The 15,952-nt window shown below is 44.6% G+C and overlaps 1 protein-coding gene across 1 annotated transcript in view; it reads right to left on the reverse strand.

Annotated features, from left to right (window-relative positions):
• Positions 1-345: 345 nt before the first annotated feature.
• foxo3b (forkhead box O3b) overlaps positions 346-15,952 on the reverse strand; it is a 37,524-nt gene continuing 21,917 nt past the window's right edge. Inside the window, exons 3-4 of the mRNA XM_053882075.1 lie at positions 4,721-6,194; positions 346-3,767 (exon numbers count right to left, since the gene is read on the reverse strand). Of these exons, the coding sequence (XP_053738050.1) occupies positions 4,749-6,194 (1,446 nt within the window). The 3' untranslated portion in view covers positions 346-3,767; positions 4,721-4,748. The remainder of the gene's footprint in view (positions 3,768-4,720; positions 6,195-15,952) is intronic.

Raw genomic sequence — 15,952 nt, forward strand, 5'->3', positions numbered from 1 at the left:
AATGGTAGTTTCACTGGACAAAAAACTCATTTTGGAAAAATAGTTATTGAAGTAATAACATGACATGCATTGTATTTTAAATTCAAATCTTTCAGTAATATGTCTGAAGAGAAGTAAAAATACAAATTCAACAATAAATAGACAAATAGAGGGAATATATTAATAAAATGTAGGTGAGGGAATAATAAAATAAATTAAAAAAATATATATTTTTAAAAGGGAGAACATGTTTTTGTTCAGGAAAACAAATGAAAGGACAAAAGAAAAAGTATATGATCAAGATTAAGTGAGTCAGGAAACCAGAAGTCAATATCAAAATGTGGAAGCAGGAAGACAGAGACGGAGTGTGGAGCCTCACCAAGCTTTATTTACATGCGCACCATTTCTTATACAAACTAGAATACAGTTCAAAATTGGAATACACAGGAAAATACCCACTAACATCAAGTCAAGAAGAAGCAAGATTAATAAAGGACAAAGTTGAGAGGGCGTATGGCAGACTGCTGGTCTGAGCCTATGAACAAGAAAAGAAGGGCTCAAGAGAAGGTGAAATGAACACGTCAGAGAGGTGACCAAGGTCTCTAGTGGTATTCCTATAGGTCTGTGACTGGACATGAGTGGAATAGAAGTGCAGTGTGGAAGTGCAAGATCTCCTCCGGCGATTGGCCTCGGAGATCAATGAAGCCAGTTTGTCAGTCGTGGAGTCTTAACAGTCAATTGAAATGTCTAGCAGCTCGTGTGATGGCTCAGGATACGAGTGTGTGGAGGAAAGTTCCAGCTCCATGTCAGATAACATGCGAGCACCAAGAGCACCAGGATGTAAACTACGCTCTTACAGACAAGTGTGAGGGAACGTCGGCCTCCATGTATCGTCCGGTCATTCAACATTCTGCCGAGGCTCCGAAGTGAGCACCAAAAATCCCTTCAGTTTGAGCCAGGACGGGGTTATACTTTTAAACTGACCCTCAAGATGGCATCATTTAGACAGACTCTTGTCTGAATCGGAGGATCCTTAAGAGGATGTTGAATGAACCAACCATACACCGGCTCGGCACAAGCACTGCTCTATTACTAACTCTGGACTTGCATGACTATATTTGTGGATGGACGGCACCGTTGGAAGGGTCTACTGCTCGGTCATGCACTTAATCTCAGGTATCAAGCGGACCATGCACACACACAAACGCACGCACGCACTCCTGCCTTTGCCCTTAAGTGATACACACACGTCTGTACACTATGATACACTGCAAGGACACACCCTTCATGTCTCCAAATGCTACAACAGCGGCAATATCTCACCACTTAAACAACAGATTTGCTGGTAACAGTGTTTCCTCACTTCCTACCTGGCGCATCTCCACAAACTCCAAGGGGTCAAGTACAACATGATCATATACAAGGAGATACAGCGAGTATATATATATATGCATTTCACACGTAATCCATAATGCATAAATACATATATGCATACGGTCGACTTGGACGTCTGCACCATGAGGGACAGCGACACATCCGCGTGAGGGTTCAACAGAAATGTTAACACACTCAATGTCACTCAGGAAGTCACCTGCAGGAGCACCAAGTGTGTCAGTGTTTACACGAGTCACAGGGTTTGACGAGAAGAGGTAAAAGTAAAGACGGAAACGTAGTAGACGCTGCGTCCACACTGCTACGGATTGTTCAGAAGATGAATAATCGCAATTGTTTAGGGCAGTTTCAGGACTTGCAGGTACAGTTGACCCAAGCGCCTGTTGACTGGGTAGATGTACGAAATATATTTCTCACTTCCTCTACCGCCACCTGCTGCCTAACTGAGCTCATTTGAATTTGACTATTAATGATATTTCAAATGCCAAATACGAATCGAACATGAAGAGGATTTATACACCCAAAAGAACAATTAGCGATAACGAAAGCATTTTTAAAAACTTTCACCTTGGAAATAGTGCAACAATATAGAGTACTAATAGTGAATATTTAAGAAATATGTCACTTTGAATTATAATCTCAGGGAAAGTGCTCATTTCAAGTGCAGCCAGGTGAACAAGGTCCAAATGTGTAAATGCTAATACCGAATAAACCACAAAACGTAGCAGTGGTGACGTAGCTCTCGCCCCGGATGTTGATTTGACGGCCACAGATTCACAGGATACAAGTTCACAAACACAAAACGTAATTTGCTTTTATGTGGGAAATATACTTGACACAAGAACGTGACTTGATGTTAGTTAAGCGGGATGCCTCCCCCTCCCCCCTGAGTGATTCTAAAAATGCATAACAAGCCCCACATGACAAGAAGACAGCAGAGCTCGAACACAGATCCCTGGTACGTTCACGTGTAACTAGCTACGAGTGTGTTGTGTGCTGCAGGCTATGTTGACACCGCAATCATTATTTCTGCCACATTATCATTACCAAACTGAAGAAACTATCCGCGACGATGTTTTCAGTTGCGAGAATAATTGTCCTTACCTTTTCTTGGCCCGTCAAACCGGGAGTCATTTTGTGAAAACTTTTGATTTGACTGCATAACTGCATGAATACAGTTAATCCTAAATGATCGGTTTTTAATTTTGTTTTCTCGCGAGCAGCAAGATGTGTTCAAGGATTTACGTAAAACCCAGCAACCTAGTAAAAATACATGATTTGCAGTCTGAACATAGCCTGAATATACGTATGCGTGTTTGTATGTGTGTATCAATGCTGCTATTTGGCTGCCAGCATATCCTACTGTTTGTCTTCAAGTAATTTTGGCAATATACAGAGATAGCTTATTGGTTTATCGGAGGAAAAATGGCTTCTCGAGGAATGAGCCTCTACTAACGTGTCGCCGCCTGCTACTAGCAGGGTTGCCCTGTCTGTGGGTGAAAACAAAAGCCCACGCCTTGCTCTCCGTACGAGATTCAACACTGTTTACATAGCACCTGTTGTGGTGTGGAAATGTTCACAACCATAAAACACAGGTATTATTTCGCTACATCATATGCTGTGATAGACAACCTCATCGAAAGCTACCAAAACTTAAGAAGATACTTCCCCTCCTTCTTGAGCCTTCTGTCACCCTGCACTGTACAAACACCCAAAACAGGAAGTATATTCCTATTTGTCATTTACTTTATACAGTTAGATATACACAAATGCGCTTTCTTGATTCAGTTAACTGTAACATAACCCTCAGTAAGTCGCGGTTAATTCAAATTCAAGCAATTTATATGAACTGGAACTGCATGGTACAAGAAAGGGGCAGCATATCTGTGAGCCAGCGGACACCGCCTGATATTCCTTTTTCATTTCACTGACACCAACGTCTTGCTTGCACAGACAGAATTAGTTACGATGAAACAGAAAAGTCCAAAACACTTGACAAAAGTACAGAAGGAAATAGGTTCGCGACATTACACTTTCCAGATGAGAACACGTCACGTCTTGATTACATTTTACACGTTTGTCAGAATCTTCAACAGGAACAGATGCCCTCCGCCCCCTGGTCGCTGGAGTCCTCCTGATCCAATGGTGCGTCTCCGGCGTGTCACCAGACAAAGAAATTGCATAATCATCCAATTTTTTTCAGTTTGTTTGTGGTAGTTTGAAAACACGGTTCTCGCAGGAGAGTTTGGGGTGCAGCATCTCGAGAGTCTGTAGGGTCTTGTCTCCGTCAGGGAGTTGTCTTCTGTAAACACAAGGGTTGTACTTTATGTTGTGCTGATGGCAGGTTTGGCAAAAAGGATGTGTGTTGGAGTTTCTCTTGGATACACAGGTCAGACCTGGGAAAAAGAAATGAAAACAATCAATGTTTTTTTAAGGTAAAACAACATTAATATTTGTCTATGCTGTCAAACTCAAGGACCTGGGGCCAAATCTGGCCCGCCAAGTTATTTGATTTAGCCCATACCTATATAGTTGGCTTAAAACTGAATTTTAAGTTCACCAAAAAGTAGGAGACCCACAATTCATCGTGACATCATGAGCCACGCTGTTCATGAGTTGACCCACGAGTTCATGCTTAGTTGACAGCTTCAAAAGTTAAAAAGTTTTCCGTAACAAAGTTTGACATCCCTGGTCAGTCAGGTCATATTTGGTTCTGTCGGTCTATGCTAGGCGGCCTACTGTTGTTAGCCCCTGTAATGATGTCTACATCCACAACTCCTCCTCCTCTTCTTTCTCTTTTGGCTTCTCCCATCAGGGGTCACCACTGATCATCTTCCTCCATCTCACCCTGTCCTCTGTTTCCTCTTCTCTCAAACCTACAAACCTCATGTCCTCCTTCACCACCTCCATAAATCTCCTCTTTGGCCTTCCTCTCCACCTTCTGCATGGCAGTTCCAACCTCAACATCTTCCTACCAATGTACTGGCTCTCTCTCCTCTGTACATGTCCAAACCATCTCCATCTAGCCTCCCTGACTTTGTCTCCTAAACACCTGACATGTGCTGTCCCTCTGACCCACTGCTTCCTGATCCTATCCATCCTGCTCACTCCCAGAGAGAAGCTCAGCATCTTCATCTCTGCTACCTCCAGCTCTGCCTCCTGTCTTTTCCTCAGTGCCACTGTTTCCAAACCATACAACATTGCTGGCTTCAGGTTGTCCTTGTGAGTCTGGATTGGCAGAAAAGCCTGTGCTGAGCACACTATCGAAGAAGCTGCATGTCCCTGGTGTAGCCCTGAAAGCGTGACATGTTGATGAACTGAACCCCACCCAGGTGTTTGAAAAAAATACCTGCTCTGCTTGGCTGCGGTTCCAGTCCTCAGCCAGGGACCCAGCTCTGCGAGGTCTGCTTGGTGTTTGTAAAGTTGCCCACTCCGTTCATGTTGACCAAGGAGTCAAAGTTAAAGTCCAAGCCATCTGGGTCCATCAGGTCATTCCTGATGATGGAGTCCATATCACACTCCAGGGTCCCGTTAAACATGTCTAGGTCCAGATCTGTGGGGAAGCGGTCCTGGCAGATTCCTCCGTTTGTGCTCACTGCCCCGTTCAGGAAGATGGACGTGTCAATCTGCATGGTGGAGGAGCCGTTTCCTCCCATCGGCGACAGCAGGAGCTGCTGCTTGGCATTGGACAGGGCGTTGACCTCATTGGCTAAATTCAAACCCTTGTTCAAGGACCTAATGGAGCTCTGGTTGTGGTTGTTTGTTTGAAGGAGCTCCCCTTGGTTTACCTGCACTCCGCCAGTGGTTCCAAAAGTCATTACAGGATCGTTGCGGAGCATGAGACCTCGGCGCGAGTTTTGAGAGCTCACAGCAGCGGCACTGGCCTGTGACATCAGTGGATCTGACTGTGTCATCATGACGTCGCTGTGGCTGTGCGAGTCTGAGTTTAGCAGGTCCTGAAGAGTCTGACTGCCGAAGCGGGACATGCTGACGGTGGAGAAGGTGGTCTGCTTGTTCTCCTGAATGGTCTGCATGGGCGATGGACGCAAAGAGGAACTGGTGGTGTGCGGACCGAAAATGGAGTTGCTATAGCCATTAACACCGTTAGATAAAGAGTTGGGCGACGGGGTGGGCGTAGACGCCGGAGACGGGAGCCCGTTCGGTTTGGACACAAAACTGAATCCCGCGGGACCATTGGTAATCGATTCCTCTAGACTAGTCACAAGGTTGATGTTATCAAGAACATCCATCAGCTCTTCAGCGAGTCCGTCGTTCAGATTCATCGTGCCTGCCAAGTCCGCCAGACGAGGCAGCTCTGCTGTCATTGGCTTTCCATTCACTACGTTTGTGGGGTTGCCCGGGGACAAAGCCCTGCCAGGACTGGAGTAGAGCATGGGCGAGAGGGGGGCCTCGTCGTCGGGCACCTCATCCAGCTCCGGATTGGCCAGGATGGGCGAGAGCCGCCCGCTCAGCGTGCTGGCGTTGGAGTTAGTACGTGAACGGAAGTCTGTCCAAGCGTCCAGCTCCTCGCTGCTGCGAGATGTGGGACTCCCGGGCCACTTGGAGAGGCCTGACGGACTGTCCCCGCCACCTTCGCCTCCTGCAGCCGCCGCGGCCTGCAGGGCCGCCTTCTTCTTGGCAGCACGACCACGAGCTGACTTGGTATACTTGTTGCTGTTGTCCATGGATACGGCGCGACGGCGAGGGGCCTTCCCACCCTTGCCTCCTTCTGGGTTGATCATCCACCATGAACTCTTCCCTGTGCCCTCGTTCTGGACTCGGATGAAACGGCTATGGAGGGAGAGGTTGTGCCGGATGGAGTTCTGAAACAGAGAGACAGACTTGTGTTCAGAACCCTTCTCACACCACCACCTCCACAATGAGCGTTGTGATCATTGATTTCCACAACACACCGCTCAGTGGAGAAGTCAGACAAAGGCAGATCATAACACAATTAGTCGCTTTCAGCGATTGAACACACAACAAAGATGAATGTTTCACTGACAAAAAAAGGCCACAGCACACAAAGGTGCAGTACTTAGAGCTGATCTCCCAAATGTTTCCTAAGCATCTTTGTGTTGGGCACATAAAGGAGAGCTACAATCCCGAGTCTCTTCGATTATGAATGACCCGCACAAAGGACCTCTTTGTTGCGTAAGGATCGTATTCTGTGTCAGATGATGTGTGCTGCCTGTGTGAAAGTCTTGGCTGGTGTGTATTGATCAACTCTGGTGGAAACCCAAGAGGCGTGTTGTTGTTGAACTGGTGCGCATGACAGCCTGTGCTAACGCTCGACGCTTGTCTTCTCCAGGAATGAGGCAGAAAATCACAATCACGTCACTTGTTGCCTCACAGCTGCATATTTTTACAGGCCGACAAAACCAGAGGTTGTAACACATTCCACCACTGTGGAAACATCTGAGGCCAAATTGTTGTTGCGTAAAAACTAATTTCATCTTGAAAACACGTCAAACCATTATCATAGAAGCTAATATTGTTTTACACAATGTCACATTTCATATTTTGAGTTCAGGGAGGTTAGTTTGGATACAACACAGAGGTGCCAGTATCGGGAAGCTAAACTGATTTCTTTTGATGTTTTATGTCTCACTTTCCTCTCCTTCATCTAAGTGAGTCTTATTTTGTTTCCTTCTCTTCTCCACACCCTCTTCCGCAGTTTCTGTTGTTTCACAAACACACGGCTCTTATGGGCCCTGAGGGACGCCCAGGTTATGCTATATCCTCTCGTATAAACAACTTAACTGTCAACCTCAATTTGCACACATTTTTCCTCCGCTGTGTATATTTTTACTCCCGGCATAGGCGCAAACTCCGCAGCTCAAACCGAGCAAAGCCAAGCTCTTATTGTTTTTGGTGGAATCACAATACTGTTTTCCAAGAGGCCTCCTCGACTTTTTCGGGCTACAGTTTGAAGAAACTGGTCTGGGTTGTTATTCTGGTCAGAGGCAGTTCAATTATAGAGGCCTGAGTTACATTTGGAAATGCTCCATGGTTTGAGTTTCTGGGGCCACAGTGAACCTACGACCCAGTTCATGCGTGCGTGTTTGTGTCTATTTGTGTTGTGTGTGTGTTAGTGCTGAGCATATGGGCGTAGCTGTGGCCTTTTCATGCAAATCCCAACTTTGAATAAGCAGGATGCAACTTCTGCACATGCAAAACGTGCACTACTTTTACCTTGTTCATATCATGTCAACGTAAATGCCGTCATAGTATTCTCTGCTCTGATTGGCTGCTTTTATTCAGGTAAATAGAGCTTCCAATGATTTCACTGTTAACTCAAATTTGCTTGACTTTTTCACACAATGCCATAAAATGCAGACAAACTAAGCCAATTCAATCATAAATGGGGTTCCTGTATTGAAGGTATCCATTAGCTTGACAATGCTAAATGTGCTATCACATTGTCTGATGTAGTTTTGAGATGAAGAGACATAGATTTTACAATGTTAAAGTTGCTTATCATTTACTAGTATTGACTTCATAATGCTACACATTATTTAACCACTTCAGTGGAAGCAACCTGACAATGCTAAGATCTAGCAGTTGTCATACTAGAGTTGAACTGTTTTTTATAGTCACTATAAATGTTTAATCTAGTGAGGGCAACACAAGTAAACTGACATTTATTTAGTATTGCAGTGTAACGTCAACAAACATTTGGGATGTTCAGGGAGCGAGGAGACGCATTAGCTCTGCAGGGTGTGACCTGATAAGCCACTATCTACCCCCACATGCACAGTTATTTTGGCGATCTACAGTAGATATATTCTTTAAATGGGTCTTTTAAAAACAGTGTCATACCAAGTTTTTTGACAGAAACTGTTCGTAATAACCAATGGTGTGTACATATGAATGCAGCTTTGCTTTGCGTGTTGCGGAGTGTGTGTTTGTGATGGGTGTGTATGTTTCGCACAATTTACACAATGAGCTAAGATGAGCGGCGATACCAGGGAGACCAGTGTTTATCCTCAACCAGCATCTCTGGAGGGATGACGTAACGTTGCTTAAATGCTGAGCGTTTAACACACACAGACGCACACACCTAAATGTTCCCAGCTGTCACGGGATGCCAGCAGCAGCAGCAGATGAACTTATGATGAGGCAGAACTGTTGCATTCATCAACTTGACTATCCAAACATTGCAAAGCTGGGATCACATCCTGAACTCTGAGTCTCTGGTCAGGCCGGCAGGAGACCAAGAAAACGTCACACGCATGAATATGCCGTGATTTAACCCTGGGAGCTTCTCCGGAATGAATCTTATTTTTGTGCGTCAACAGTGTGAGTGGGTTTGGAGTCCATTAATAAAAACTGTTCAGCGTAGCCGCAGCTCTGACGATACATTATATGAACGTATGACGGCAAGAAAATGTCATCAAGCTTATTGAGTTCAACAGATATATGATGAGGAATCGGGCCAGTTCTCAGCAGATGAATGGTGAAAGCATAATGAGAGTGGACCAGAGGCTGCATGTTTATCAGTGTCCAACTGCAGACCGAAGAAAACCACAACAAAGAAGGACTGTAATCTTGAATTTGCGATTATTACAGCAGACAGGAGGTTTATTTCATGTAAACTACAGAGGTTGTGACCATGGAAGAGCAAGTATGGCACCGCTCCACAGACAGTGGAGAATGTTTGGGCTGGGCTTCAACTCCTGATGACATGGGCGCAGACCTCGTCGTCATTGAACTGGTTTGTTGGCACATCACTCGCTTTTGTCAACCACATTTAGGGAAGCAAACCCTTTTGCTGTGACTCCTGACTAACATGCTCAGGCTTCACCAGTTCTTGGTGTAAGGGATTCCCGTCTCTCATATCATTTAAACACAGTGCGTCTTATTCCCCACTGTCATCATCCGACTTCTAACACTGTTTAAAATGCCTGTCTACGTTGGGAGAACACGTGACCTTAACACCCGCTGACATCCTCAACAACCACCAATCGTTTTTCACCATTAATACTGGAAGCAAATCGCAAATCACAACACATTAGCATCCCACTTTTGACACCACTTACTGGTTCTTCCATGGGAAAAACCTAGATGTATGTATCAACATTGAATAGTAGGATCATCAGCCTCAGCTATTATGGTCTGCCATAGTGCAACACAATTCTAGACCACACTTTAATATCATATATTAATAAAGTGACAAATAGAGTTGGGCGACAGCTCCAATATTCTGGATCCTACGGTGCTTATTATCTTTAAGTCAACCGAGTGAGTGGCTGAAAAGTTGCTAAGTGGCCCAGCTGTGTGTGTGTGAGTGTGAGTGTATGTGTGTGTGCGTGCACGCCAGCTGCAGTCAAAGCTCATGAACACAGAGGCCTTTTTGTCTGTCAGCAACATGTGGGAACAATTAATCACTGTCAGCAACCATGCTAGGAATCTCTCTCCCTCCTTTCTGTCCAATTATTCTCGCTTTAATAAAACCCTTTATTGGGTCAAAGAAATATATTTAATCCTGCGGAGGTGTTTCAAGCCAATTGTGACGGGATTATCCAACTTCAACCGGAGACGAGTGCATTGCATAGATAACATTACAGCCGTCTTTCTGATTGGCGGAAGTGAGGAGAGGATGGCGGTGGTTGGCTGTCGCTGCGCTCGATACGGCCGCTCTGATTGGTGGAGGGGGATTGGTCGACGTAGCCAGGCAGTAAAGAAAAAGGGAGGGTCTGCCTGGGGTTGCAGCAGAGTTTCATCACCCAGCGACAGTGCAACTGAGATGCATGATCTGGGTCAAGGTGTGTGAAGCTGAAAATCCAGAGCGCCCACATTTCTGGCACATGCTTGGGCCGAACCCTACAATTGTTCTGGTGATAAAAATTCTCGCCATATTCACGACAGGATGGTTATTAGTTGGGACACATGATGGTGTCAGGTCAGTGTCACCAAGACAGTACTTGTTTGTCCGGCGCCCTACTCCTGCTACTGCTTACTGGGCTGACATGAGGCTCACACCTCTGCTGTACTTTCTAACACAGTTTGACAACAGTCTTATCAGCTGTTATGTAAACCATGTTTAATCTGATCTGGTGAAGTCGATATCTTCGCCAGGGTCAGCGGAGACAGTAGAGACCTTTGTTTGGTACGACGTTGAGCTTGTTTTGGCCTTATCCTAAGTGGCTTTTGCTCTTTTGTAAATGTCTTATTTATAAGGCAAATCAAATAAATGGTGGGGCGTTGATCTATCAAGCTACTGGAGCATTGAATCACATATGAGTACAGACTAGTTGTTTTCAATGAAACCAAACGACCTGTTTAAAGCACTGTTAGGGTTGGATTAGGGTGGAGATGAATAACATGACATTACATTACTGCATGAAGTGAGTTACAACGACAGATACTTCAGGTTTGGTAGAAATTAGCCATGCTAATCCACCAGCCAAATGTTTACTGTCTATGTTGAGAAACTGTTTATGATAACAGACTTATACAGCTTGGAAAGGTAAACAAACTGTTTACCTTTAGAAACTGCTTACATTTACTGCTGGTGTGAGCAAGTTTCTCCAAATTTTGTGGTTATGATCCATGGCATTGACCTGCATTTGAAACCCAAATGTACATTTTAGAGGTTGCATCCTGGTTGTTGCTTACCAGCATCAATTCTTTAACCTGTTTATGTTGGGCAGCAATATCAGGAAGAAGTGTAGCAGATATGAGACAATATGAAACGATGGATGTGATGGAGAGACAGTGGTGCCTCAGTGGTTTGGCGCCTCCGAATAATATTACATATTCTGTGGCAAAGTGATATCATCCTGTGTCCCGCAGTAAAACTAATCCAAGCCAAAACCTGCATCAGCCATATCAGAAATATTGCATCAGAAAAACCATATCTTCATCCATCTTCTTCCATCTTCAATTTGTTTCAGGGAACCAGTGAACGCTCTTTCACCGCCGGGTATGGGCGGAGTCTGAACATCCGCGCGGTTCCAGCAGCACAGGGGTCGACAGCATGCACGTATTTGTCAAGTATTTATAAATAAACAGCTTCTCGGCGCTAACATAAACCAGAGAGGAGCTATTCATACAACAACTGAAAACACGCGCACACACCGTCCAGCAGGTTCCAGCTGCCCAGAGCTCTGGAGCACAGACAGAACATTCCATTCCCCACAATCATATGTGTGTTTCCAGGCCAGCGGCCGACGTTCTCAACTTGTGTGTGCGTGTGTTCAAGTTGGGGAGCAAAAATGATCTACTGTACACGTCCCACTTTGATTTGTGAAATCATATTTTGAGTGGGCGAAAGGAAAAAAACAAGGTCATAAAAGAGTCACAACTTTCCATCTGAGCAATGTCGACCCATCCGTCTCTCTTGTGTAATGCCACATGCCTCTTGTTTACTCTTACGTTTCCTCCTCTCACTTTGCTCGAGGTGGGGGAGTAGTCCGACCCATCCCACCTCCATCAGCCAATCATCACAGACTCATGGGGAGGCACGGTTAGTCATGCTACCTCGGGCTTCATAGGGTCAGAGTGTTATGATCAACGTCACCTGAGTTTGTCCAGAGCATGCGGTGAGAATCCCACACACACGGACACACAGATCGATCATAAACCCAAGATATTTACACAGTCTGGGAAGAGATATGCTTGTGTGTTTATAAACACGCTGCTCTGCCTACAACGTGTTCTATTGCTTTGGGACAACACGGAACGATCACTCTATCAGAACACAATGTCCTTAAACTACTGAGCAACTGCCAAGGACACACACACACACAGGCGCACACTGAAAACAGAGTCCATGCCAAAGATTTATCCAGATGGATCGGCTTCTGTCTGTGTGGAAACAAGAGTCCACGTCAGGACCGTTGGCTTCACATGTTCGCTGCGTAGCTTCCTCTCAGAGACACACATCCCTTCTACATCTACAGCCAGACAGTTAACCCCTGACACCACAGGGATGAAGATCAGTCCTTTAAAGTGAGAGGACACTGGTGAAAAAGATGAGTTTATGGACTAAAACAGGAAGAAAAATCTGGTTAAAGATAGAAATTAAATTTTGTAAAGCCATATAATAAAAATGCTGCGCAAAAAGGCAAAGCCCAGCTCAAGAAAAACCAAAAGGATCGGCACCATCAAGGGGCATCAAAAGATGGACACCAAGACACCTTCCTCTAAAGATTAAGCTGTGCTCATCAGATAAAAGATTGCGGATCAGTCCCAGTAAGAGCTGGATGGATTTAATCTTGGATTTCCTAATGACGCCGTCGCCTCTTTGACCCAACCAGAGTTAGCCCTCACCCGGGCCGCGTCCATATGGAACTTAAATATCAGGAAAGTTTGTGCCCTTATTACAAAGGGATCTCGCATTAAAATAGCTTGGAAATCTTTTATTGCCACCGTTGGTTAAGTGCTGTTTGGGCTGGTCAGTCGGGTCAGCTTGTCCTGGCATTACCAGGATGATTTAGTGGCGGGGGCTGGCATGGCCTTTTTAAGAACTGTTGCAACATCTGACGTCCAAAAATAGATCCACAAGAGGGCAAGTCTGCGAGATTAGTGCATTTATTCTGGCGTCCGAGCAGAGCGAGGACAGCTCCGAAATATACACACAGACAGAGAGCGAAAGTGAGGAATGTACAGCAGATGATAGCAGCGGGGGGCATTACAGAGAGGCTCCATCTGAATGGTGATTCATGAGGGCTTCAAATGGTTTGCGTTGGGCGAAGGTAGGGAGTGAAAGAGAGGAAAAGATGGAGGAAATGAGAACATATTAAGACTCGCCATGATTAATTATATCCCAGTGTGAGATGAGCTGCACCGTGGAGAGGACAGGTTGGGAGGGGGGAAGAGGAGGGGGAGGGGGGCGGGACTCATAATTATCAACAACGGGAATGTTGCTATTCCTGTGGGGAGATCAGTGTGGATGGCGGGGTGCGTGTTCCTGCCATCCACACCTCGCGTTCAAGGTCAGAGGAGAAGTGGCGGGATTTATTTTGGGCCTCCTGACTTTGGAGAGTAGAGCAGAAAGTCCGGCGTGAAAAAACGACAGCGAAGTGCCAGCTGGAGTTTCAAAGCTTGGAATGAACTGAAGCAGGAAGGTTATAGATAAACAAACGGCGGGGGAGCCAGGTTTGTAAATAGCAACACAAGCAGGACTTAGCATTCAGAATTTATTTATAGTCTGCAGGCTTTGCAGTTCGTCTCAGATGCAACAAATCCCCAAAATATTTTAGATAATAACCTAGGAATATTTTAAAAGAATGAAGAGATGACACAGTTCATGTCTTTAGTTCCTCAACAATTTATTAATCTACTTATTTATTAATTTTCTCTTGAAGGAACCAATAGTTTTCCAGAACTTTTTGGTTTGTATTTTTATCATTGATATTCTCTTGAGTTGAGAGCTGGAGGTCCAAGTTTACTGTACAGCCTTTATTTTACATAATAGAAGAGTCTCTATGCTGAAAGAGAAATGTTTCAAAGTTTAGAAAGACATTGAAAAATATAATTTGAAACTTCACGGTGACACAACATTTGCAGGTAAAGCTCCTTAATTATAGATGACCTGTTGCAGCTTGCTAAGTTTTGTTTCAGGTTTATTGCTGTGGTAATAAAACAATGCCACAGTTAGGATCCGTTACTTGATGCTCAGGGGACTTTGGACTTTCTGTTCGACCCAACTGTGATACTCCTAACTGATCCCAACTGTGAGGCAGACTGAGCCGCTATATGATTTTAAGACATGCATTTGTGCAGTCCTTTTTTTAGACACAACATGGTTAGCCCACAAACTTCAGACTCTGACCAGAATCTTCTCTTCCCCAAACTTGACCACTGACCCTGGCATTGCGCTAACTCCTACTGTCACCCCAACACCGAATGACAGGAGAAGCACAGGCAGAAAAAGCAGATCCCATGTGGTCTAATGACTTCTCCATACATTTCCTCGGGAGAGTTCGAGTGAAAACAACGCCACGTGTTTAAAAGCGAAGCCAGGTACAAGTCAGCGGGAAGAGTGCTAATATAGAGTGCGTGCCAGGGATAGTGGCACTTGCTAGTCAGTCAGAAATAATAAAACACCTGCCAAGTTACACAGCGTCGACTCCAAACGAAACTCTGCTACTGTAGTTTTGCTTACATAATGATGAGCCACCGAACAAAAAGTCAATGCTCATAACATCAATCTTCTATATTTTTTACCTTTGAAAATCCACGTTTGACCTCTAAAGCTTCCACATCTATGTGAGCAATTAAAGTGGGGTAGAGTTGCATGATGTCTAACTCCATCGGTGTGCGAGTGTGACGCTGCAATCGTGGCAAACTGGGCGGCTAATCCCATGCGATTGTTTGAAAAGTGGTGACATGCTGTTTCCTGTTGTTGCGTGTGTATTCCGACATGTGTGTTTTGAGTTTTGGGTGCAGGAGTTCACATATGGTCTGGATTAAGTGCCGGGGGGGGGGGAGGCCCCCGCTGGTCTTCATGGGGCTCTTCATTCTAATGGTGCTAAAAACAGTTACACTACACACACACACACACTCACGCTAACTCTGACTGTGAGTTCCACCAAGATACACATGGCGATTCCTCTTTTAGTTTCTGTTTGGACCATTTTTTTTTAACTGCCCATTGCCAGTTGAAAGGAATCACGTGTGGCGAGAAACACGCAACATGTTTTAAATGAAGTCCAGGTGTGGAACTTATTTTGGGAAGAAAACAAAGATGATTTCAATTTGAACAGCGCAGAGGAGGTAACAACAACATTTGCTTCCCAGCGTGCTAGCAGGAAAACTACGCTGGCGATGAGAGGTCGCGTACAATCTTTTTAGACATAAACGCTTGGGATTCAAGAAGATTCAAGAACATTAACATGACACTTTTTGATTCATTTACATGCTGAAAATAATGTATTTGTGGTTGAAAACAGGTTAATAAGAACTGCTAATGTAGCTAACACTGGCTTAGCTAGGCATCTAACTGATAGCAATAGCTATTTGGTACAAATGTTTTCTTTTTATTTCACATTATTAATAAGAAAATAGTTCTCTACTGACACTTAGTTTTAGACTCTTCAACATTTCCCTGGTGGTAGCATTTTTCCGAAACAAGCTTTCCAGTCAATGGGAACACACCGGTGTTGAAGCAACTTTGCTCTGACTCAAGCTAGAGGCATAGACTTGAAGTGTTTTCTTTTCAACTATGTATAGAAGGTGTGTTTGTGTATTTGCATGTGTGTATTTGTGTGCAGTATTGCTGATGTCAGCACGCCTGAGCAGCAAAGCAGAAGGTGGTGAAGGATTTGGACATACACATCGAGTGACATACGTGGAGATGTTAGCACAGTGTAAGATCCGTACCTTTGTAAAGCAAACACCTGACACATTCCCAGAAACACAAAACACCCTTTGTGAGAACATGACTTCCTGTTGGACACAGAAAGGAAGGAGAGCTACAACTTCTTTCCGGAGGCAAAGTTAAACTCTTAGAACGTGAAAAGTAACTCTGATTCTTTGTCTACAGACTCAAAATTAAGTCCATTTCTAAAAATATTTGCACAAAACAAGCTCATCTACAATACAAACACGCACTTTTATATCGCCAAAGTCG

This window comes from Synchiropus splendidus, chromosome 12, assembly GCF_027744825.2.
Source record: "Synchiropus splendidus isolate RoL2022-P1 chromosome 12, RoL_Sspl_1.0, whole genome shotgun sequence".
Classification (NCBI taxonomy): Eukaryota; Metazoa; Chordata; class Actinopteri; order Syngnathiformes; family Callionymidae; genus Synchiropus; species Synchiropus splendidus.